The sequence below is a fragment of the Folsomia candida genome, unplaced genomic scaffold (genome assembly GCF_002217175.1).
Source record: "Folsomia candida strain VU population unplaced genomic scaffold, ASM221717v1 Fcan01_Sc020, whole genome shotgun sequence".
Classification (NCBI taxonomy): Eukaryota; Metazoa; Arthropoda; class Collembola; order Entomobryomorpha; family Isotomidae; genus Folsomia; species Folsomia candida.
The window spans coordinates 3,121,413-3,147,833 of record NW_019091212.1 but is presented as its reverse complement, the minus strand read 5'-3'; the positions used below and the strand labels follow the sequence as shown (position 1 = coordinate 3,147,833).

The 26,421-nt window shown below is 44.0% G+C and overlaps 1 protein-coding gene across 1 annotated transcript in view; it reads right to left on the bottom strand.

Moving 5' to 3' along the window:
- The window catches only part of LOC110858008 (nucleolysin TIA-1), a 53,691-nt gene extending 35,434 nt beyond the window's left edge, over positions 1-18,257 (bottom strand). Inside the window, exon 1 of the mRNA XM_022106634.2 lies at positions 18,049-18,257. Coding sequence (XP_021962326.1) covers positions 18,049-18,138 — 90 coding nt within the window. The 5' untranslated portion in view covers positions 18,139-18,257. The remainder of the gene's footprint in view (positions 1-18,048) is intronic.
- Between the last annotated feature and the right edge of the window lie 8,164 nt (positions 18,258-26,421).

Below are 26,421 nucleotides of genomic sequence, written 5' to 3'. Positions count from 1 at the left end.
TACTTTCTTTGCTTGAAAACTTCCTGAAACGCATTGTAAACATTTAATTGTGTGGAAGGTTTATGAAACTTGGGCCTCAACGTGGTCGCCGTAATTGAAGAAATTTGAATCTTATTGTTTACCCAGTATCAATGTAGCTACATATTGCGTATGCTAAATAGATGGTCAGCCAGTCACTATAGTGTCTTTAATTCCAGCCAAATCACAGTATTTAAACAGATCACGTACGTAAATCACAAAAAATGAGACTCATTCCTATTTAATTGCCCAATATAAAATAAAACAGTTGACTGATGATTTGAAACCCCACTTAAGATTTCCCTCACGTCGTTAACTGAAACAAAGCGAAAAATAAGGCAACGGAGGGAGAACGAGCCGAGATTTAGTTTGGAAACCAAACTCTGAGAAATTTTTACTGTCATCTTCTTCCTGCAGCGTTACTCGATCTGCTTTCTCTGCTGCTGCTTCTGCTGTCAGTGTGTAGGAGCAGAAGTAATGTAGGAATAAATTTAACATAATCTCGACACAGAATAGATAATTTATTTACATTTGCAACGATTGAAGACAGATTATATGAAGCATTCAATCGTTAAAATAAACGACTTCTTCATTCCGGAACAAGACCCCATTAATTTTTATGCAGTGATAGGACAAACACCAAGCGAAGGCTGGGAGGAGGAGCATACATGAACTGACATGCTCTTTTACCCATTTTTGTACCCTTTGTTCTGCCGAGAGAGACACGATTTATTAATGAGACATCGGATACGTTGTTCACTCTTGTAAAAAAAAGTGGAAGATCATGTTCTGAGATTCTCTAAAAATAAGTGCAGCGATGATCGTCACCCGAACCAACACGTGTAAAGAAATCTTGGCGTTCTTGTTTTGAGGGTGGCCCAGTGGGCGAGATTTTTGTGTGGGAGAGAAAGTTGAGTGGAGCGAAATGGTTTAAAGAGATAAATTTTGAAGGCAGAGATTGTCACCTTTACCTCGAAGGAAGGGATATACGTACGCAGCTCATGATCATCAGGTGTTTCGGAAGGATGAGACGAGTTCATAAGGCGAGAGAGATAGTAAACCTGGGATGAAAAAGCTTTGTTTGGCTCCTCTCCTTCTTCTCCCGTTGTTGTCGTTCTTGTCAGACGGAGTGATATAGATGCGACAGCTTCCTCGCGACCAGTCCCACCAGGCCCCCTCGGCCCCACAGTAATCAAAGAACTACACTCACACATCCTCGCAGCACAATCTCTGACAAGAAATATATTCTTGGAATTATTGTCAAGCCGCTCACGACTCCAAAGAAGAGACGATACATGCGGAGAGAATGTTACGCAAAAAAAAATATGAGAAGCGATATTACCCCTTCGTCTTCAAGGTCAGATTGCATACGCTACTTCCTGCAGACGGAAGAGAGACGGAGGATTGAATAAACAGAAAGTGGTGCGGCGGAATTGCGAAGGTCTGGTTGAATGGATAGATGGATGGATGAGTAAGGTATGAATAGTAATTGAGAGTGGATGATGCCCGTATGGATGGTTTGGAGAGAAAATGAATGGCTCGTTCGTTCACTTACTGGCTCACCTTCTCCGTCTTCTCCCAATTTCATCGCATCTGAGCAACGGAGAGTCAGTCGTATCACCACTTTAAATAGCAGATGAAGAGGATGGCGGATGTGGGGGAGAGAAAGTTTGGCTCTGTGCCCGTGGATGGACCCATTTTCAACGTTCAAGTCGAAGAACAACTTTGACGATGATACAAACTTTCTCTCTCTCAGCAAGGGAGAAGGATGGGAAGACCAGAGGATGTAAATTTTTAATGACCGCTTGTTCACCCGCCCTACTCGTACATCAGTTAGGCTCGTAAATGCAGAGAGAGAGACGAACCAGAAGTCAAAGTTGTATTCGACAAGGACGATGACGACGACGAGTAGATCAAATTGGGGGCACTTCACATACTTTTCGTCCAGGGGGAACTTTTTCTCTCCGCGTGCATAGATTATTTACTTTTTGGCTCTCATCATGTATCAGAGAACAAATAGAAGTAATAGCAAATTGACTCATGAATACTTCTTTTTTCGCCTACTTTTGGATCTTAAGGAGATTTCAAACGGTTCCCTGTCCCAAAAGTCTCAAGGGAATGCAAAGGGAAAGCTTAAAATGCTTCTCTCGTGATGACATTCAAAAGTCCACTGCTGCTCCCGCTTCTGCTGCATAGATCAAAAGAGCAAAGCTTTTAACTTTGCCTCGTTACATTTTAAAATAGAAGAGATGCAAAAATTCACCAAATAAATAGGAGGACCAACTTGTTGAAAATGGCTCTGATTTTGCTTTCCCAAATGTTTGGTCAAAGAGCGCACTCTGCTGGAAGGCTGAAACCAGAATCTGGATCATGCATACATATTTGCTTGTTCATTTATGTACGTATGCATTGTTACGTGACCAGGCCACGCGAGGTTAGATAACCGTCTGGCGCATATAAAATGTATGGTTATACAAGAGAAACATGTATGTGCACACACACGACGACGACCACGAGTAATCAGAATTAACGATGTCATTACATTTCGTGGAGTGCGAGAATAAAATTTCATTTTTCTGATTGGAAAAAGCAGGTGAGAACAAATATAATTACGAAACAGTTTCCACTCTCGTTATCTCGTGCCGTCTCGGAAGGCCACATATTTGGATATCCAAATGCGGAGGGGCAGAACCCAATTAAGCGTCCCGAAACAAATTAGAAAACTGCCAAGTTGTGAGGGTGAGATATGACGATAGTTTGGTGCAAATTGCACAAGATGAGATTGAAATTGGGGAGCAGCAACAAGAATGAATGAAGAAATGGATCGGACCACTGAGAAGCACAATAATGAGTTAAGTTATGCCTAGTTGGCAACCGGTTTGTGATGCGGGAAATGTATATTATTCCGATAAAAGAACAGTCACATTATTTCCGAGGAGTTTTGGCTTGGACTAAATGCACTCATCTCTCCGTTCTCTCCTTTGATAGAGTTTAAAGCCCGGATGGAGTGCATTAACGGGCAAGAAACTTGCTAATGAAGGGCTTATCCTTTGAGCAAAAGCAGCAGTAGCAGAAGCAGCAGCAGCAAAGGCGTGTACTTCCATATAAAAGGAAAGATGACTTCATTTCATTGGCAACCGGAATCCCGAGCAGATTAGAACTGTAATGAGACGGTTAGAAGAAAATGAATTCTGCTCCTTACAACTTGTGAAGAAAAGATGGCAGTTCTCTGATAAAATCATCATCTCATTTTCAAAGGAAATAACGGCGTTGTGGGGCCACACTCAGTCAGCCGGCGTGATGATATTTTGATAAACAAAGAATCCCAACGACACGGCCGCCTCTAATTACTCGTGAAAAAGATCACACGAGATGTACAAAATTAGAAACGCGTCCTCTCCCCTACGCGCCTCCTCCGCCGCCTCTCTCATTACGACTCACTCGCCGACGTGACATTCAGACTTTCCAGATTAAGGTTAGACAATGCCAGAAAATGAGGAAATGTTGGCTCAGTTTTGCGCTCAAGGAGTAAAATGCCTTCATATGTACATTGTCGGCCGAAAAGTGGGCAACCTTTCCTCCTCTCCTGCACCGCCACCATGCAGGAGATTGACAAACTTGAAATAATTCCTGGATTGTGTTTATGTATTGATGATGTTGCTGTTGTATAACTCGTTCCCTGAGTAAAATCTCGGCGGATTATCTCCCTCAACGACGACAACGGAGGAAACTTTCCTTGATGATGCGGGTGAAAGTCTGAGCTAAAAGGATGCCCAGAGCTGCTGGTAGTTTACTTCATTTAGCAATCCCACTCAAGTGATGAGACTCTGAGAATGGAAACGTCCGGCTCAATTTTGGTCTAGGCTGTTTGTGTTCATTTGCTTAATTTTGTAATAATCAGTCGCATTCTTTCCTCGCCGAATGGGCCAATTTTTCTCTCGAGCTGAGCCCTATTTAGAGAAATGACGAGACCATTTGCATTTAACGTCTATTTCCTTTTCTCAAAAAAAGTCGTAGCCTAATTTAACTGCAACGACCTGCTGCTGCTGGTGCTGTATATTTGTAGTTGCAATCAAGTGAATGGGACTGAGAGAGAGAGAGAGAGAACCAGAGCCCACCGAAACCCGACACTTGACTTAATTAAGTTCTTGTTAACACAAATTTCCAACTTCGTCCGTCTCCATCCACCACTCAGTCACTCAGCCATTCCCACCAGCATAATGTTGCATTACCAGCGAATAAAGTAAACTTTCTCTCTGTTTTGTTCTTCTTCCCGTTGTTTCGACCTCCACCACCACCACCACCGCCACCAAACTAACTTACAAACTAACTACTACACATACATGTTTTCTCCTCATTTCCGAGAATAAGCAGTGTTCAATGATCTACACCTAATAAACTAACCTCGAGTGAGAGTGCAGGTGGTGGTGACGACGGTGACGCAATAATAAGTCGGATTGTTTTCTCCCCTGCAACTTTAGCGTCATTTTGTTGCTACACATACACACAATTCATGAGACTGTTGTAACTTTGTTGTTTGTTTTCGGGTGTGAAACTTTGGCCTCCTACACACTCCGACATGCACAGATAAGGGTGTGGAGAGATGAAAATCTAGTCGATGTGGTGGTGGGCGTCCTCTGTAATGCAAAGTTGTCCTGTTTGTTGTTCTCCAAGTGGGGATGACGATCCCGATGATGATGAGGAAGTTGGAGTCGGAGAGCAGTAAACGAAGTGGAGGATCGAAGAAGGAAAGGGTCGCAGAGGGAGGGAATTCTTTTTGAGACATGTGACGGGACGAGGCCATGAAATAATTTTATTCTCCGAGTGTGAGTGAGACAATGTTGGAGAAATGTTATTAAACAATATCAAGTCAAAGAGCAGGATGACAAGGCGCACTAAATAACTCGAGTTGAAACTACTAACGGCCTCGGCCTCATCTTAGAGAAGGAGAAGAAGAAGAGAGGAAGAATATAAAGCTGGAGTGGAGCATACAAAGAAACACATTTCCAACTCGGCTCAACTTTCTCCATCCACTTTCTCCATTTCTCTCTCTCTCTCCTCTTTTGTAAATTGGAAATTCAAACCAACTGGAGCGCCATAACCCGACGAGGAAGCAACAGAAGGCTCTGCTGCCATGTATTCTTCTTTCTCTCCAGAGATGAAAGCCACTAGTTGTAAGAACAGGAAGAGAGCGACGAACTAGATCCAGTTTGCAATTTGTGATTTAATCACCTGCCCCTATGCGATGGGGAAATTACTTTAAAACGGTAAAAAAAGCAAGCAGATCGGGTGAGTCGGGAAGCTGGCTGGGGGTCATAAATTGATTTGGAGCAAGATATTGGTTTATCCATGAGACGCTCCTACTACTCCTCGTCGGTCCTTTCGACTTTGTTGAGAATTTTTTTGAGGGGAGCGAGAAGATCTTTGATATCCACTCACCCGTGAAAACCAAGTCTACGGATAGGAGAAAAAAAGAAATATTTTTTCAATAAGCCACCCATCCAACCAGGCAGCAGGTACGGAGGCAATGAAGCAATGATGATGTCAATTCGTGGTAGTCGAAAGTGGACACTGGGATGACCCGATCCCCACAAAGAAGGAAACTAGAGGACCAAGCCCTTAAATTTATTCTTTGAAATTGAGCAGTTGCCCCGAGGTCACCATGTTCTCTCGTGTTGAAACAGTTTGCGTCACTCGGGGAGATCTCATCTCTATTATTATCAAAGCTCAACCAGCCACCCGAGTGGATCATCAGCATGATATTTCTCGAACAAAAACAACATTTCTTATTCTCACAGAGATGTAAAATAGTTGAATTGAAAGCAGTACAATCGGTGGTACTTCTTGGTGCACATGAAAATATTAAACCCAAAAGAGAAGAAGCAGACGAAGGGAAGAAGGAAAAAATACTGTAGCCGCTCTTAAAAAATATACGGAATATCTTCCAACTTCCGTGTCCTCCTTGGCTATCTATCTCGCATTATTATTTTTGTTCAACTCTTCGTCTCCTTCTTCTTCTCCTGCTACTTCTTCTTCGCTCTAATGTTGTTTTATTTCCAGCCCACTTGGTACATCAAACCCTTTGAAAAATTCATCTCTTCGAACGTTCACATGTGCCGAGGAGGAGATGAGTCGTTAAATCACCCTATTCAGCCAGAGAGAGAGAGAGAAGATGATATTTAAGAATGATAGCTACAGGCTGTTTTGTCTACTAAAATTCAAATTTAAAAGCTTATATGGAAAATCGTCAGGGTGCAGAGGAATGAAACTGTGATGATAAGAGGAGCATGTACGTATGTATCCGGGCAATAACTTGGTAGGCCGTCGAAGGCAGTGTTAGACGGTGTATAATAAAGCCATGAATGGCCACTGCAAGAACGACACGACCCGATAAGGCAAGCCCAACCACTGCAGAAACCCCACATTGTTGCAGTCATGGATTTTTGACGACTTTTACATTACACGTATCGCGTCCCATTCAACATTGCGGAGAAAGATACATATTATCCACAGCAGCAGCAGTATTACATATGCGTCTACGCCATACTTGTGATGCCGTCTGTCTAACTGCGCACAAACATCGGCAGCTAATAGCATTATCTGCATGCATGATACCCATAACATGCATCCCCCACTACGTACATACGTATGTACATGTATTTTACATAAAGAATCATCACAGAAAATTTAACCAGGAGAGTCGTGAAAAGTTTGCTTTTTCATTTGCAACACGAAATGGACGCGACATTGTGATTTTCTTGCTCCAACCAAAACTCAAGATAAGTGAGATGAGGTTGAAGAACAGGAACTTAATAGCCGTCGCAATCAAAGTGAATGGTTATGCTGGCCCACGCATCTCTTGGTAAACGATTGTTGGAAGATGCAAATTCAAGATATTCATGACTTGCACCCATGCCAGCCGCCCCGTACTCATTCATTATTGCGTATAGCTCCCAAACCCGGCTAAAGTTTAGTGGTTGTGCTTGATATGCAAAACAGTTGGTGGGTGAGAAAGAATATTCCTTTAATTATCAACTAACAAGTGGATGGCACACTGAACGGTGGATTGGATTCTGGGAAATCAGGGAGGGTTGGAAAAAAATGCCGTCAGAGAGACACGGAGACAGGCCGCACCTTCCCTGGAGCATTAAATAGCGTTCCCTCCTCCGGAAAAGTAGAAGACAAACATTGAGAAAGTTTTCCCATTATGTTAATTTCAACTAAAAAATTTGAACTGTCTGCGAACTATGCATGTAGATCAGGCAGGATGGATATGCTGATATGCGGCTGTGGGGCGATGAATGAACCCTTCTTTTTAAACGTCCATCCATAATAGAATAACTAACCGACCTTTCCCCATCCAACAATGGAATTACAGTGGAATTGTCATCCTCCAATAAATATGAGGATAATTTGTACCCAGAATTTGACATGGGATGAAAAAATGGGATTTATTTTATTCCCTTTTTATTATACAAAAAAGAAGAGAGAACAAAACATGAAATGACGGGTCCGTCTTCTTGTCAAGTTGCGTAAGACTCTCCTTTTTTTCAATTCGATGGAAAAAAAGTCTAGTCGGACACGACACAATTGATATTCATCTTCTCCACAGAGCAAAAAAGGAGGAGAAAAAGATGAATCAATGTTGACAATGGGGAAAATAAGCGTCAATCGCTTGACAAGAGAAAATGGACGAGAGGTCAGCAAAGGGACGGATGGGTGCACATTCTACCCAACCAACAACAAATGGTGGTGGTTGTCCACCCCACACACACACGGCTCGACTACTACATAATGCTTCCGCTTTGCCCCATTACGTATTCAGGGCACAATGCTCTGAATGCAAGCAATTCACTGGTTGACAACCACAGCGAGGAATTGCCAACGTAATTGACTCTGTCGTAGGTCACGTGATATGACAATGCCAATTATGTCTGGAGGAATGAAGCCGTTTAAAGGGAAAATGGGCCTCGGGATTGAATTATTCCGCATACATACATAAAATAGCAAATTTCACTTAGCCTGGTGGACGAAGAGAGAGAGAGAGAGGGAGGCTGCCTTTTATTTTTATGTGGAGTGATGGCAGCATTGTTTTTTTTCCTGCTGGGGACGACACAGAGAGAGACATAATTTCGAATGAAGAGACAGTCGTTTGGTTGGTGGACCAGGTTTATTTGTGAAAGTAGATGCAATAAGTAAGTAGGCGGAGGTGGAGAGAAAGCCACTCGCTTTCCCCTCTTCCTCTCTCCACTAATAGTCTCATGATATGGTGCTGGTCTGTTCACGGAGAGTGACTCTCTCTCCGACGCTGCGTTTGCCAGAGTTGTTGTAATGGAATGCAAATAAAATGTAGGAATTGGTGAGAGAAAGAGAGGGGTACGAGAGAGAGACTAATGTTATTAGATGGCCACGTCAACTCCTCCGCCGCACGGGGTAAAAGAAGTAAGCCAACTCAGCAGCAGTGAGTCTTTTACATTCCACCAGGAAATTTCTGAACGAGACGAGAGGACAGAAACCGTGGGTGAAACAATACCTGAGACGAACGGAGCGTGCGAGTCGTAGGAAAGCTCAGCACTAAAACGGCCAAAACTCTGTGAAAATTCTGAAACATAACACTAGACGGCTTTGCTTTCTCCGCGGACCTTCTACGCGCCGCTCACTTGCTTCTTTTCTTTCCTTCCTCAAGGGTACCACCACCAAGTCCAGAACTAAAAGTGGTACGAGGAGTTGGACCAGTTTTTGTGGTGGTTCCAACTACTGCTCCACATTTGAGCACGAGATGTGCACCACGACTTTCACTCTTTTCTATTATCGAAACACGCAGCCTGCCTCCGTCCGCAGAAAAAATCTTTGAACAACATGATAGCACGTGTATGCATGCTGTTGCACAAAATATTGGATATTATACATCTGGCGAAATCGAGTTGATGAAGTATGTACAGAAGTTGGAACTAAAATTCATGATCAACATGGGAGGGGACAAGAAGAAGGCGAAATTGGTGACACAATCTCATTCTCGCCGTCTGCTTTTGTTGTTGTTCTTGTCAGTTAATTAATAAAATTTAATGGGTCTCGTCGGCTCACGCCACGCTACGCCGTGACGATTGAGATTGAGAAACATGTTTGCCATGCCCGGAGGGAGACATAGTTATAGCGACGAAATTGCATAATTTGGTGTGCATTGTGCCTTAAATGAAATACAGTCAAGTGTCAATGTCGCTCTATGCAGTTCTATTGTGTGGGCACCACAATGCACCACTGCGATTGCAGTCTTGAACCTCCTTAAGGCCGCCGGAAGCGGTTTGATTTGGGGCGAGCATTCCACTGATGAAGAGAATTAATCAAATTAATCTAAAGAAAGTTATGCAGTTTGGTTGGTGAAAGCACCAGCTGAATAAACACACCGAGTGAGATAAAAGTTCAAGAACTGAGCCGTTAGACTTCCCACTACGGCTTGGCTGTCAAAGTGGCAACTCTACGAATGTAAACCCAACGTCATCGTCGACGTCGTCCCCTCAACCAACCAACAACTGTTTGATCATGCAAAGTAAACGAGATTAAAACAAGGTTGGAGTTAAGGCAGGCAAGCCGCTTGTTCCACTACTGTTCCGCACTCCTAGTTGGTCTCGCCGGTGGTGAATCATGTTGCTTTTCATCATTCATCAACAGTCTTGTGGCAAATCCGTCTCAATCTCACGGACCAAATGCATTCCAATCCCGATCCACCCACCCAGCCAGCCAGCCACCCCACCAACTAACCAATCACCGCACACGTCTCATTCACTCACAAACGCTTTGGCCAAGTCAATTTCTAAGAAACCATTTAAAATATCTGAATCCGAAAATGGTCCCGAGTTTGGCAGCAACCTCGTGAATTTGCGGGGGACAACGGCAACCATAATTTGTTGTAGGCCCCCTGCTGTTGCAAGAACTGCATCGACGACGACAACAACCAAGAAGCTAAATACTACTGCTCCTGTCGTCCCCAATACGAGAAAGTCAAAGTCAACAGTAGCAACGCATTTGTCTTGTCCACTGAGCTGTGAGGAGGACGTAGTGAAGCGAAACGAACAGAGATTTCGGTAGGAAGCAGCATTGATTTTGCTGGTGGGTCTGTTAATTTCTTCTCAAATCCAGGCCGAAGGGGAGACATTGTAGTTGATGATGATAGAGAGAAAGGGAGAAGGGATAGGACGAGAAATTGAAAAGATTGCCGTCCTCGTGTCTCCCGGTGAAGAAGAAAAGTGCTAAAAGTAAAATGTGTCAAAATATCGCTACGCTACAAAAACCGAATCAAAGTCGTCATCGTCGTCGTCTTCGCCGTCGCCGTCGTCGTCGTCGACAACAGTAGAGTTTTAATCTATTTGTCAAAATTCTTGGAAACGTTAATCTTCTCCTTGTGAGTCATTCGAATCTTTCCGTCACCAGAGTCGAAACTCAAGAATCCCTCCCGTGTCGAGACTATGTTACGAGTTAAATACATCTAGTGCTACTTCTTCTGAGAGGAGAAAGTACTGTAACGCTCCCTATTCTATTGTGGGATTGCGTGTCCTGATTCACATCCACTTTCGCGGATGCCCCTTTTCTTTGTGACGTTGTGCAATAAATTTGTAGTAGAAAATAACTTTTTATAACAATTATTAATAAATTTATTTACATCAATACCGACTGAAAAATATTGATTTTACAGAAATGCTCGTATTATAAATACGTGGGAGAGCTAATGCTATAATTTATATTTTAACTAATTATCTATACGGGAACTTATTATTAAGTTTTCGAAAATCTAAAACCTTGAACTTGATCTTGATGATCACTAAAACTAACCTGCTGATCCTGAATCTAAAACTACACTTTTTTCTTCTTCTCTCTGCTTACTCTATATATACGTGATCACATAAGCCACGCCTACTTGATCACTACCTTTACTTACGCTACATATGCACAAACTACGCCCTCATGATCATGATGATCATGATGACGTAGGCATCATTCTGTGCTCCTCATTCCTATCCTCTCTTCCCCTTCATGATCTCCTCCTGCACACAATATGGTTTGGACACACATGAGAGGCGAGATACTTATGAAAACTACATCTATGTATTTTGAATCCCTTGACCTTTGAAATGCTGATGTCACATTTGCATCAGCGTTCCAAAGGTTGCAGTACATAAATAGATGACGGGTCCCGGTCTGATAGAGGAGAGAGAGAGAGAAGGAGACAAGTGAAGTGAAGGGAGAGCCAACAAGGGCCACAAAAAATTGTATCGATCAAAAAGAATGGGTTCGACTGGCGCTAACTGCTTGAAGTTTGGAGCTGTTGCAATTGCCAAACATGATTCCCCGTCATAAACAAGCAGCCTTCGTCGTCTTCGTCTTCTTGGCCGAAGCAATCTCTTGGCAACGATACACCCATTTCGGATTTGTTGATAATTCCCTACACCCACCACCACCACCAGCAGCGGCAGGACCACTACCACCACCACCACCAGCAGCGGCAGGACCACTACCACCACCACCAAGCAGAGAAAGAGTCATCCTCCTCCTATTTCGTACTTGGTTTCGGAGCCACGTACAAATCCAATGGCGAATTAGTCTGGAAACATTGTTGGGGCTCAGTGTAGTGAAAAAAAGCCGAACAAGGGAGGGCAGATCAGGAAGTGCCCGTCAAAAACGGCCCATTTCATTAAATGCAGCAGCAGCTTTCTCCATTTTTCTAAGAAGGCTTTGTTGGTTTGGACGTCTGTAGTTTTGAGTGGTTCTCTCTCTCTCTGTGCGAGCTCTGATCTGATTTTGAGGCTGCTTTTGCCGAAGGAACTCTTTCCTTCTTACGTCGTCTCCCTCTCTTCTTATTCTCTGAGCTAACCTAACTAAGCGAGAAGCACTTTACAGAAGCGCTGCTATGTGTACATATATGTGCCAGGAGCACGATCGAGATTTCACAAACCCCTTTTGACACACATCTCTCTTTAAAACTCATGACAGAAGCATCAAATTTTTATTCCTGACACTCTGCTTCCTTCATTTTCCTCCTCAGTCTCTAGCAAACAACATCCCTTTCCCCACCACCACCACATACAAAATTATTAAATGAACATCATCCGTCATCCTGTTCGCTGAAAGCCCACCACCTCAGAATTCCAGTCATACGAGAGAGAACATACATAACAACAGTATATTTCTTCTCCCGAGACACGTGTGTACTTTGCTGCTGCTTCTGCCTGCCTGTGGTTGAAGGAACCTCGAGTAATCCCATCATCTCATTCTTTCTCTAGCTCTCTCTCTCCACTTTGATAGTCAGGTCGGGCTTTTAGGAAACAACAATTCTGTCGGATGGACATGCAACACGGGGATGGAATCTCAACTGGACTCTTACAAAGATGAAAATGCTCCTTGGCTAAATAAAATCAAGATTTCTTGCTCCGTTAAACTCTCATCTTTCTCCTTTTGTACGTCGGGTGGGTTGGGAAAAGCGGAATCAAAAACCTGGTCCGGGTTCACTTCCTCCATGTGATTATTTTTCGTGTTATATTCGAGAGGGGAGCTCCATTTTGAAGCTTGCACTTTCACATTGTCAGCCATAACAGCATAAGCAGCAGCAGCAGGTGACATGCCTTTGATGATGATGATGATGAGTAAGCAAGTCGGGAAAATATGATGTTTGGTTTTTGGCTTGTTTATCACCATCCTTCTTCACATGTGGTTGGCCTCCTGAATTTATGAGGATGCCATGATGATGATGGAGATACACCACCACCCACAATAATGTAGGAAGACAGAGGAGAAAGTGTGTGAGCCGGCAGCGGACTAAACCATCATCCAACACCACACCAGAGAAGGGAGCTTAATGGCCAACAACGTCGTGAGATGCTTTTTGTGAACTTAACTCCCTCTTAGCCAATACTACGGGAGAAGAGAAGAGAAACGCAACGTCAACAGTGAGCAATATCAAGTATTGACTGCCACCGACCGACCCAATCCCTCCATCCATCCGCAGCAGACGAGTATCATCACATCACCATCCGCCGACTTTCTCCACTTTTTTCCCTCTCAACTCGCAAAAATAAATATTTACCCATCTCATTCGATCCTCTCACTCACTCAGTCTCTCCATTCCAATGCATGCACACCGCCACCAGCACAACCTCACCATTGCTCATCTATGCTCCACCAGAGAGAGAGAGAGAGAGATCTGTACGTACATGGTTTCCCGTTCGAGGAGACACACCGATAAATTATCTTTGCTCCCTCGTCGAGCTTGTGGATTTCCACACAAGATTTATAATGAAGTGGCGAGAATACGTGTTCCCGCACCTTGTAAACACAGCCTGGTGGTGCTGGTGAATGGCTTTCGTTCCGGCTATCTAGCAGGCCCAGATATAAATTTGAAACGTCATTTTCCCGTCCTTATTTGTCACACTAACCAACCACGGCCCATTATATGCTCAGGCAGAAGCTGTGATCAAAGCTCATTCAGATTCACGAGTGCCACTTGAAGCATCGTCGTCGTCGTCGTCAGCAGCCTTCCTTTCTCTCTGACTTTGGCGGTGGATACTTTATGTGAGTAGTTTCTGCTCACCACCATCAACCAAAGAGAGTTTGAGAGAGGAGAGAGGCGATATAGCCACAGGTGTGTTTTCTTCTCCACACTTCAAACCCCTTTATCAAGCACAGAACCATTATTGTCACTTGTAATCCGACACTGAGAAGGGCGATTGGGTTCAAGTAGTAGTCGTGGTGGTGGTGCTGCTGGCTCCAATCCTTCAAAAGCCTCCCCTCCTTTCTCTTTACAGGCTTATGCGAAATTGATCAATATGATGATAGGTGTCAAGAGAGGGAGAGAGCCTACAACCATGCGACACCATTGACGAGAGTGAAAGTAAGGTTTTATTTCACCCGTCACAATAAGGAAGCAATAATTCCTCACCAGCATAAATAAGCCCTCCTACGAATGCATGCAGTCCCATTAATCCCGGGACAATGAGGTGATGTGAACCGTTCGGTCTTTAATGTAGGAACTCCTGAACTTGCTCCGAGGCGAGTGAGAGTAATTCTACTGTCGGAGTAAATTGTTGCCTTGCCATTATTCTCCTTGAACCTGATTGCTGCACAAGTTGGTTCTCAATTGATGACGTTTCGGTTTGTTTAGGCACCTTGTTGGTTGATGAATAAGAAATCAGTCACGCGTAACAATTAACGAATTGTACGACGACTTGGGGCTTCTGGGGAAGCAGAGAAGAGATGTTGAGCCAGTCCGAGTGTAATAAGTGTTTGATCAGTGGTGGAGGGCGGACTAGTGCTAAATATTACTAATGCACATTTTACTATCAAGTGGTTTCACAGAGATTTCAATCCCGTTAAGTTAAATCCTAGAGAGAAAGAGAGAGCGAGTCAGTAGAAGGATCGAACCTCTAAATTATTCATATTCCTGTCCTATTATTATCAAGACAATAATCAAGCCTGACTGGCAGTGCAGGTCTTCTGTCTCCCAGAGAACGAGAGCGAACGAACGAGGGGACGAGAGAATAATAAGAGTTGAGATTTGATAATTTCGACTTGCTTGATGCACATCAGGATAAACTCTGTTTTCTGCCTCCACAAATTTCATTTTCACCCAACACACTCCTCCCATTATGACTTGATTGGAATTGGAGAAACCGTGCAAGTGCTGACTACATCCATCCAGCCCTCCGACTGCATAGAGAAAGGAATCAATGAGCAGTGGCAGTGCAACCGGTTGGTTTGTCCTCGTCGGCTGGTGAATGAATACCGATGATTCCATTCTCTCTCTCTCCAATATGTGCGGATGACTAAGATAAGGATCTTATTTGCATAGTTGATTGGAAGCAGTTAAGCGTAGAGTAAAAACTGTGAGGCTGAAGTTACGATGACAGAAGAGGAGACGTGATGCGACTCTAACCAGCTCAATATAGACGGCGACGTCGTCTTATTCTTCTTCTCCATGGTCTTCAACTCATCAGCAGCCGCATGAAGGAAAAGAAACCAACGAACCAACCAATGTCGAGACGCTGGGAAAATGAAACATTTTTTTTGCTTTGTCGAAAAGAAATGCATGTGGCTCAAGTTTCAAGATCACAGAGGAAGGAAGTGCTAGAGCTGTCTCTCTATTAACGACTTTCTCTCAGCCATACACGCGGAAACAGATACATACACGGCAGCCAGGCAGGAGGAGGGAAAATTTGCCTCGTTTGATTGAACTCCCCAACCTGTGGCGGTGGAATCCAGTCCTACGTACATTTTTTCCGACTTCTTATTCTTTATTTCCCCTGCTCCATCACCTCACCTCAAACACTGCGAGACAGACAGGGATGCATTACATCACCACCACGAAAAACTTCTTTCCTGTCACAGACTTATCTCCGAAAGGGAGTAAAAGTGAAAGTGAAGCTGGAAAATGCAGCTCTGGAGGAGAAAGTGCAGTCCAATCAAGGTTTCTCTTACAGACGACGCAATGTTTCAATTTTCAAGAGACAGGTGGAATGAGAGAGTTATGGTCCCAACCTGTTCGCTTTGCATACCATCGCATGCACTTTTTCGAGGGTGCTAGGCCTATAGCTGCTGGATGTCGGCGTGAGAGAAACGAACCACCCGTTTGGGAGAAGAAGAAAGCCCTTTGAGTAATCCATCTAATCAATTCTCGCTTATTCGGGATCTGACTGAGGCGTAAAATTGCATCTGTTTCATTGTTTTGTGAGAGAATGTCTTGGATCTATCTCGCTCCGAGATGTTGTTTCAGCGTGGAGGGTGCGGTGCTTCGAGTCAGAAAAAGAAGAAGAGATCCAGCAACGGATGGATGGATGGCCGCACAAAGACGACGGGGACGACGAGGAACAAATGAATGGATGAAGTGAACGAAAAACGAAATGAAATGAAATTCTGCCGTCCCTTTCTCTCTCTCCCATCCAGTCCGTGGCACCACCACTTCGCAGCCAATCATTCCCTCCTTTCTAAGCCAAAAATATACAAGAAGAATTCCTTCCTACTCTGATCCATTTCTCGCGGTTTCCTCTCTCCATCTGCTTCTTGGTCTTCGCCTGCTGACCTTTCACAAGTCTCCTCCACTTCCGTCGGCGCCCTTTAACCACTTTTCCTTCCTCGTCTTCTGCCATCAGTTTGGCTGACGATACGGACAACATAATGCAATCTGGACCCTGCTTCCGGCCTTCCTCTTGGGAAGAGGAACAGATATCTGGGATCATGACTGCCTCATCCAAGGGAGACGTGCAGAGAGAGAGAGAGAGAGATCAACATCTCCCTAATTTCCTCACTCGCACCGGAGGAGCCACAAAGCAGCTGGAATGAATAAATAGGTGAGGAAAGAAGAAAGCCAGAAGTGGAGAAAGCGCTGATGATGGATCTCTTCTCGGCACATCATTAATAACTATCAAACGGCGGGCGGAGGAGCCACTTTCCCTTTTGATACACTTCCACAAGAATTATGACATAATCGCTCCTACTTATTGCCATTACCTCGCCATTATTTATTTCAAGGAGGATGGCCCCACATCCACTTGATCTTTCTTAATTCATAATCTTGGTCTTTGTTCAATTTTTGACTGCATTCCATCCACCAAGCCACGAATGTCGTAAACTGCCACGACTACATGCCACCCAGCCAGCCCAACTGCATTCACACATCCATGGATTCATATCATAACGGAGAAGGGAAAGTGAGTGAGTGAGTGCGATGTTGTTGCTGGGTGGGCGAGAGAAGCAGCTGCATCGGGGCCAGAGGCATGATAAATATCAAGTGTGATTTTTATGTTTTCTCAACCAAGTCGTTTATTTAACGACTGTAACGACAAAGGCAATGGATTTTCCTCTCGGTAGGACGCGTTGATAAAATTACAGGGCTCGAGACAACACATATGAGATGATGCTTTTGCTTTCCATCAGTCCCCTCCTCCTCCTCCTCCTGCAGCTGCTGATCTCGGCATGCCAAAAAGGAGTAGGACATACATGCACACAGCATTGGGCTCGTACACCACCACACTTTGAGTCATTTTAACCCTGGTGCAGCCGTAAAGTGGTGAAGGGGAGAGAGAGAGAGAGATGAAATAATAGCCTCTAACATTTTCAGATGAAAAACCAGCAGCGAGCCTGCCGAGAATCCTTTCACCACCAGAAAGTAAGCAACCACTTGCCACAGGCCATGTTTCGTGCTCCATAAAAAAAACATTTCCCCGCTAATGGACCCGCTGAATTATTGTTCTTGGATTTTCATTAGTAAATGAGAGGAAACAAAGTAAATATGAAATTCGCTGACGCCCAACCACCAAATGATTCGCAGGAGCAGAGCTACCCCACAAAATGCATTAATATTTCCACCTGGACTTTCGCTCGCTCGATATATTTCTCATCATAAATGACGCTCATGCAGCCTCTCGTCCATGCCCCACTTTATATTAGATCAACAGCAGCAGTATCGTCATCTCATTTACACGCACATTTATTTGGGAGCTTTCTCCTCTTCTCGAAATGCAACCCAATCTGCTCCTCATCACTTATTCAGCTAGACTCAAACTCGTCCGATCTCACTGGATGGTTGATGATGCCATGCCATGCATATACGTACACACACACACATACACCACCACCGCCAATGTTTACACCGTGCCGAACCGGGAATGGGAACCGTAAACAAAGCTCACACACATGAGAGTTGTTAGCGTAGAACAGGAGTGAAAGTCCGGGGTGAAAGTATGCATGATGCATCGATTAGCAAATTCAGTATCCTGCTCAGACTAATATGAAAATATGGATCACACGTGGAAAACTTGTTCCCTGATTAATTCACACGTGTTCACACCTGCGAGTTGCTGTTTTCTTTTGCGAAAGAATCTAGCATGTAGGCCAACGAGGACGACAACATCAATTAAAAATTAACGTGTTTTCCTGCTTTTCAACATGCACGTGTCATTTTTGTTTCCCAGTTGTTGCTATTTTGTCGGTGAGAGGGTTCAGTATGTAGACAGGTAGGAAAAGAGTGGATTCAGAAATCTCGCTCACCTTAAAGCACACCATGCCGTTGGTATGGTTCGTGGCTAAATTAGGAAGTGATGGCATGAGACTAGGCACAGTGAATGGGATGAAAAGCATTTTGCTTTTTCTTCTTCTTCTCCTTCTCCTCCTTATTTTTCAGCAGGTAGTTGTTAGTCGTTTTCTTGCCGTTGTTGTTCTCTAATAACACATCACAACCAGTTGTCTCCTCACTGAGGGAAAGAATTATTAGTATTTCTCATGTCGCACGACAACGGCCACGAGAAGGACACCAATTTAAAAAGGAGCAACAACAAACGCGATAAAATCTTGTCCCCCGATGATTTTCACTCACTCACTCACTCGTCCTTTCTTCTTGGTTGATATTATTATTGTGAACTGTTGGTGACGACTGACGTGTAGAATTTCACGACTTGTTCTTCAATGACTGACTGGAATTCCGTTCAAATTAAAGACTGGGACAAAGAGTGGGAGTCGTAAATAATTGGGCGATCAAGACTTGTTGTGATTGCAAATTAGGCAAGATCAAAGGAATGGCAATGTTTGTTGTGCGTTTTCAGAGTATGATTCACAGCTTGGATTCCGATCGTCACTGCCAATTAATTGAGGGTTTGATAGTCTCAAAATGTTTGAATTTTGCTAAATTCTCATAATAAATTTATCTCTTGTTCACTCACTCACTGATGGCGGCGGTTGTGGGTTGGATGATCACAAAATTGGGTAATAATACTGAATCGGTGTCCAATATGGGGTGCACTAGTCCTCGGTTATAAATCTATTACATATGTAGGTTCTGATTTTGTAGAAATAGTTTTACCTCGCTAACAGTTATTCTTGTTCTTAATTTTTTCGTAATGCACAAAGTGGTGTAAAAATACTTTGTGAAGTATAAAATATGTATGAGTTTGGAAGAGAGAGAGAGAGAGAGAAAGAGAGAGAGCGTTTTAGAAAAATAATTAGCTACGGGAAAATCACATCAACTTTCACCTTGAGAGTAACTTTCTCCAGAGTGAGAAGAGAGGAGATCACGTTAGCAGGACAGCAGAACTGGAGACAGAGACCGCTCAGCTATAATATAAACAGCACATGCTCCCCAGCCCATTTCTCCGCTGAGTTAACTGCCGAGTGAGCCTGTATTCATGGGAAGCAAAACGAAGCAGCAGCAGCAATAGAGGCAGAAGCACGAGTAAAAGTAGCAGAGACACGTCTTCTCCCAATCCCAACTTCACCAAACCGAGTTATCCAAGTCCTGCTGTGTGAGGCGTCGACTTTCCATCCACCAGCTCCACTCTCGCCTTTCTTCCTCTCAATCGCAAATTCAAATATAACAACATCTGGGTATAAATTAGCTCCCGTTGAGTCCTGCTCCTTCGCTCCCCAACATGTGCCCACCAATCCGCCGGTATTTTATTAGTTAATGGAAATGAAATTCATTTCCTTGACTTCATTCCGATCCCGGCTGGCCACATATTCGCATAATGTGTACACATGTACGAGGCATATGTGCATGGCCGGTGCTTTCTCTCTCTCTCTCTCTTGGCCTGCCCACCAAATAAACTCATTCCCCTCAACAGTTCACCTCATTATGAGGGCAGGAGGCAAATTAACTTTTCTTCCCTCGCACACACTCCGCCACCACCGCCACCAATTTCACTTCAAACAAAGCAATCCCGACAAATGGCTCCTTCCTTGACGAGCAGGAGGGATAGATACGGCTTCTTAATTAATAAGCGTAAACCTCGTCCCCTCACTCGCTAAATGGAAGTGAGACACAGAGCGGATCGTGATGGGTACAGGGAAATAAAATGTTTTTATGACAATGAAATGATAGACAACGAGATGCGAGGTCAATCATAAAGCGACGTTCTTAAAACTTTTATGCCCTTTTGACGACATCATTACAAGAGATTATGGGGGTGCGAGCCTGCACTCTCCCGTCTTCCACCTCTCCACTGCCTGCTGCTCCGGCTCTCTCCTCAATTTCATAAATGCAAACTTGGTAATGAGCTTGAATCGATCCATTGTTTCATTTCCTTGTAATTTCCCTGGACAAGGAGGTCGAACTGCTGCAGTCCGTGCATATTTCTGTCCTGATGAACTCATCAAGTTGTGAAAAGAGTAGTTTGAAATTATTCTGGAAAAAAGTTGGTTTAAAATGGAAATGATTTTTCGCTAGCCTAACTTTTTGGCAGCATCCAGTCCGATCGTCATTTCGTGCTTTTGGTGGTGGTGCGGCAGGGAATGGCGGCATTGTTGGGAATAAATAAAGGGCAAGAAGTAGATGATGATGGTCAGAGGAGGAAGAGAAAGTACGGGCGCAGGATGAGCTGGTTTTTCACACTTGGATGAAAACTGCTGCTAATGTATCCATTTTCACAGGAACTGCCCTGCCCTCCGTCCATCCATCCATCCAGCCAGCCAGCTAAACCTGTTTTGTCTGAGAGAGTTAGTCGGAAGAAATGGGTTATTCATGTGAGAAAATCTCCAAAATTCGCTACCACCACCACCACTGCCATCACCTCAAGGGAGGAGGTTGCTCATTCTATTCATACAACAAAAGCAAGAGCTATATTGAGCCGGAAAGTCCATCCACTTGATTTATGACACTTGTCCAATTCCAAAAAAGCTAGCGTCTAACCAACCAACCTCTCTGGTCAAGTCGACGACAATTGGTTATTTGCTCATCCCTCGTGAGTGGGGCTGATAGGAGGTGCTGCTTAAGGTGGTGAGAGAGATCGTGCACGTTGGCGTGGTGTGGCTTAGAGACAGTTTGGCAGTGGTGGTGGTGGAGGTGGTAGAAAAGAGACGGAGAAAGGGGAGAAAGTGGTGGTGGAGAGAAATGGCTCAACTTTTTGGAGACCAGTGACCACACCATGGTCGTCTTTTAAGTGATAAATACATAAGTTGGTTGGTTGGTCTCCATTTTCTAAGTGAGACCTGAGAAGCAGAGCACCACCACCGCCTCAGGACGAGGTGGGATTGATACAAAATCAACTGCAAGGCAGGAGCTGAAAATCCTCCCGTTTCTCATTTCATTTTCTCTCTTTATTTCTTTCCACAACTTTGCGACACTCATGTCTTTAAACATTTCGGGTTGTACATGCATTCGGAGGAATTTAGTTGCCTAGAACTTTCTCTGCTTGACTCTGTTGGTGGTGCTGTTTCGAAACCCGTATGTGTGTATTCAGAAGACCTTGATATCATCTCGAGATTTGAACTCTGACCTTTACTTTTTGCATAGGAATGCTCAATGGATGTTGACGTGCTGGATGGAACTATAGAAATGTATAAATAGATTTGTTGGTTTAGATCTTAATTAATCAACTTAGTAATTCGGCACCCGTCGCTTTCACGACTTCTCTTCATTCAGAGAGCGAGTCAATCACGCCTCAAAAAATTGGGGGGGAATTGTTAACCATCATTTCCTACGAGTAAAGAAGTTTCTGTAATCCCCTTAAATTTCTGAACCCTGACTTTTCTCCATAACTTTACACCATTTATTAATAAAAGTGTGACTGGCAGTCTAATTGAGCATGATGATCAAGATTATCGTCTGCTTCTCAGCGTACATGATTGAATATTAAAAGATGACGGAGCTTTTCTGATGCATAAAAAATCAAATTTACTTAGCTGCTCAGTCGCCCAAGTAGCCTAATAATTTGAGTAAAAGATTACTAAACACGGAAGTCTGTCACTATTTAATTTACGTACCAGCTAATTATTTATGTACAAAAAGATAGGTGCATAATATGGCCAGAAAATGTTGCACATATTTTCACTTCTACCTTTGAATGACAAAGACAACCTACGACCACGCTCTGCACCGGATAATTAATTAGTTAGTTGATTACATGAAGGAAAAATAAGTAGATTAGCATTTATTCAAGACATTTTCTCTCATTTTGTGGTCTCATGTCCAAAGTAATTTACGCCTTCGCAGCCTTCCTTCATCAACACAGGTAGATAATAGTTGTGTGTCCAAAGAGAAGCATGGAGCCCAAGGAAACGCAACTGTTCCGGAAATTCAATGAAATCTGTGCAACGACAACACGACCATGCATGATACGCACGATACACGAAACGGAATGAAATACGAGCTTGGCCCAGAACGAACAAGACAATTCACTTGCACGACTTATAAAATCATCATTATTTTTATGAGAATGTAACACTGATACGGCCGCCTCTCCCTCTTCTTCCAGACCACCACGTTTCTTGTTTCTCGAGGAGGAGGAAGTGCTTGCTTCTTCCTTCTGGCTGTTTGGTGAAAAATGAAACAAGACTTTTTCCTCCTTCTTCTCATGTGAGGAGGGATGAGAAAAGATTTAAAACTTCATTTTTTCCCTTGCCTCTTGTGTCACGAGAAATGGGAGAAAGCAGTTCCCCAACCAACCACCACCACCATCGTCATATACTTTAAGTTAAGAGGGCCTTGGGCGGACTGGAGGAGACGAAGACAAAGAAAGTATGTACAAGTAGCAGTGGAAGGTGAGTGAGATGGGTGCCAAATACAATCCTATGCTGCTTAACTAACAAGTAAACCAAACCAACAAAATGTATCTCTCTCGTCTCCCTCAAGTCGGCATTAACCTGAAATACGCCAAGTGCTTGCTTTGTATTCCGCGACATGATCTTCATTCCCCGACCGATTCTTTGCTCTCCTCAAATAAAAAAAATTTACTCTCCAGGCAACGAGATGAAGAAGATGGGAGAGAGAGAGAGAAGATCCGTGAGCTAACATTCTAACATGATCCCCTCCCCCGCACACACAGATCGTCCTCCTTGAAAGAAAAGCGTGACAAATTGAGGCAGCAACGTCCCCAAAAGGATAAAATTGTTGCGGACACTTTTTAATTAAGATGGATACAACACGGAGCACTCTCAAGTTGCGCGTGTGTGTACGAAATCAAATTAAAAGCTCCTTCTTTCTCGTTATTCTTGACTGCGTGATCCTGATCCCGCTATATTCCTACGTACGTGCACATGCATGCACATACGTAAGAAGGCACATACACACATCCATAAGAAGGTACACACTCGTTCCTGAGTGAAACTAGGAAATTTAGTGAGGCATGATGGCAAATCGTAAATGTGTACAGTGCTCCACTCTCAGCAAGGAGTAAAGTCGGACGACGACGACGAAACCAACTACTTGTTCCCTATTGTCAACCAGTGGGTGGAAGTACAAGAGTAGTAGACCCGGCGCCTGATGGTAATCTCACTCTCTCTCTCTCTCCACCGCCCGCATTTCATTGTTTGTTTGCCATGATATCGGAGAAAGGCGAAGGCCTGACTTTAGTGCTGGGAAGAGGAGGACAATAAGTGGTGGTAGGGTCGAAGGATAGATTACGTGCAAGTTTGTCCAGATAATGAGAGGGTGTCCCTAGGGGCCTATGAAATCTATTAAGAAGGAAGTCAGAACTGCTCTCTTTCCGCCGTCGCTTTCCCTGCCCCACCGCCACCAACAATCAACCTGGAGCAGCACGAGCACGGCCAGAAGATGGAGAGGAGTCGATAAATCATGCCGTCTGAGTGGGACCGGAAAGGTGACAATTTTTAGAAACAATGAATCTTGAAGAGAAAGAGAGAGATATCTAGTGCTGGGTTTTCTTGGTTGGAGATTTCGAGTGTGTTGGTGGTGGGGAGATGAGCAGTGGGAGTAAAATGGGATGTTGGTTCTATTCATCTTCAACAAGAAAGATTTGTGTCGCGTGTTAGACTGCAACAAATCTTGGTTCGCTTCGATGAGCAATTTCACCCTGAACCAGAGATGTATGCAGTGCGTCGTCTTGTACTACGGGCAAGTAGCAACAAATGCTTGTTGAATAAAAGTTGATACGCTTTCCGTAACAGAGGCTCAAAAGCAAACGAAATCAGGTTGGTTTTAGTTAGACGACAACGACGACGATGACTGTTTGCACGGTTTGGAATAAGTCAATATTTTTTCGGGGTGTGCATTTCAAACTGCGAGTGGTGGGAAGTTAAGGGAAAGGAACGTGGATGAGGGAAAGCTCGACTTTTCTCCGTTTTCTCCGCTGTCATCTTGCTTATTTCGAGGCGCACTACGACGACTATAGAAACCGGTTGCATAGCCTCATTTCCCCGCCGCCCAGAACGATATCCCACCACGACGATTAAATAATGCCCGCACAGACATCTCCTGCTACCCGTCTCTCGGCCGGATGGGATAATGTCAGAGGGAGGTAAACTCTCTTTGCATACTGCAGCGCAGCCCAGAGAGACAGCCACATCATCGTCATAATAATAATAATATCCGAAAAACTACTAAATGTATTTGTATACAAGGACAGGACAGGTTTTTGCGGCGGGGACAGAGTGAAAGTATGTGTGCGTGGCAAACAGTTATGAAGATGACTGGTGGTGGAGGAGCAGGTTACGAGTTCATTCCCAAAACTGGGAGGCAGGGCGTTGTCTGTCATGTCAGTCAGCGTTATGTTAGATTTGGGTAAGCAAAAATTATTCATGTGAGATGGACATGAAAGTGACAGTTGCACTGTTGAATTATCATCATCATCCAACTCTCTCTTTGGATGGGAGCACTAATGACTAAAACCACGGTGGATTACCGCTGGCAAGGAAAACACTGACAGAATAAAATTATTGGCAATTACTGTGTATCACCCGCCGTACATCACTGAAAGTTTCGTGGTTCGTGGCTCCCAATTTCCCTCTAATGCCATCAATCCCGTGAGCTTACAAATCTTTCTGATCAACCGCTACTACCACCACCAGCAGCAGCACTACGACTGCAAGTACTAACCATGCTGGCCGTAGAAAAAGGAGGAAGGGAAAGTCCACTACTGCACACACATAGTTGCAGTCACACTGTAAACTCTGCCAGTTCTGGGAGAGCAGCATGTCGGCATAATTTATGGAAAATGGAGCACTTTAGGAGACAGACGTTCAACCATTGCGGTCTATACCTGCTTGCTGCCCAGGAGGAGTGACGTGGTCCGATCAAGTCTTTGAAGAACTGATACTGCAGCTCCCACCACCACAACCACGACCACGACCACTTTTATGTATTGCTGTTCCGAAGAATGAAAACAATGAGGTTTCCGCTATCTCGCAACTTCAGTCCCCAGACCAGCGAGTTGGATGACCACATAAGAAGAAGAAGAAGGAGTCAGGTAATTTGGAGGTCCAGAGACACAAACCGAACCACGAGAGGAGAAGGGGCAGGGGCGCCTTGCTTTTTATTCCCCATTCTTCAAGATGTCTTCATAAATCCATCGAACAGGGAGAGCAAGCCCGACAAAGAGCCATTACACTGAGCCATTCGCCTATTTCCGACCATCGTTTGTTTTCGATCATCATGTACGGCATGGTAGCCTTTTGGTGGTGTGGGTCGAATGAAAAGAGCCTCATCCACCACCTAATCTCTGACTCTTCTTTAAAGACCAACAAATGGCAGAGGCAGGTTGGAAGCCCAAACACATTTTCCTTCCTTTACACCCCCATTAGCCACATTTTATTTTATTTTATTCAACCGGCATTGCCACACAGCAGCAGCTTTCACCTAGAAAAACCAGAATCACCGAATCATCCCTACACCACCACCACCACCACCACGACTACAACAATCTTGTGTACTCGCAGTAGACGCATTTCCTCATTCCGGGTCCAACTTAATACAGCCGATAAATCAATTACCATCCTCAACGAGAGCGAGAGAGCGACTAAAACAATGGGATGAAGACGATAGGAAAACAGATTTTAGGATCGGCATAGGCCAGAGTTCTCCCCTGCACACGACAAATAAGTGGGGGCGGGAGTCGTACTCGAAGCTTTCACTAATGCAGCAATTAATCTGGAGATATCAGACAACCAACCAAAACTGCTGGAAATGAGCTCTTGTTTTTGGGTGCATAAAAACCACAAAGCCATGAAGAGGAAACAAGGCGATTTCTTCTTCTTCATCGCAGGCATTTCACTCCATATTCCCAAAGTTTTGAGACAGTCGGGTGAAAAAAAATGGATAAATAAATCTGCATGGCATGCTTTCTCCTCATCATCTGTGGGGAGAAGAGCCGAGAAACAAGTTGGTGTAAATTAGGCGTACAAATTTGGAGGCAGCAGAGAAAGAGAGAGAGAGAGAGACAAAGCGGCATTGTTTGGGGGCAGGAGTGCTAAATTGAAATAAAAACCGAGTGACTGGCGTGGAGTTGGTGGTTGGGAGACAGTAATACAATAGCAGCAGCAGGGATTGCACCACTTCTTCCACGACCAATGTGATGGCTCTTGTTCTCTCCTTATCATCAGCATGGCAATGTGTGAGAGAGGAGAACTGTGATTTATAGCACGTCAACTTAACAATACCCCAAGTTTTAACAAATGACCTACGTGTTGTTTGCTAAACGG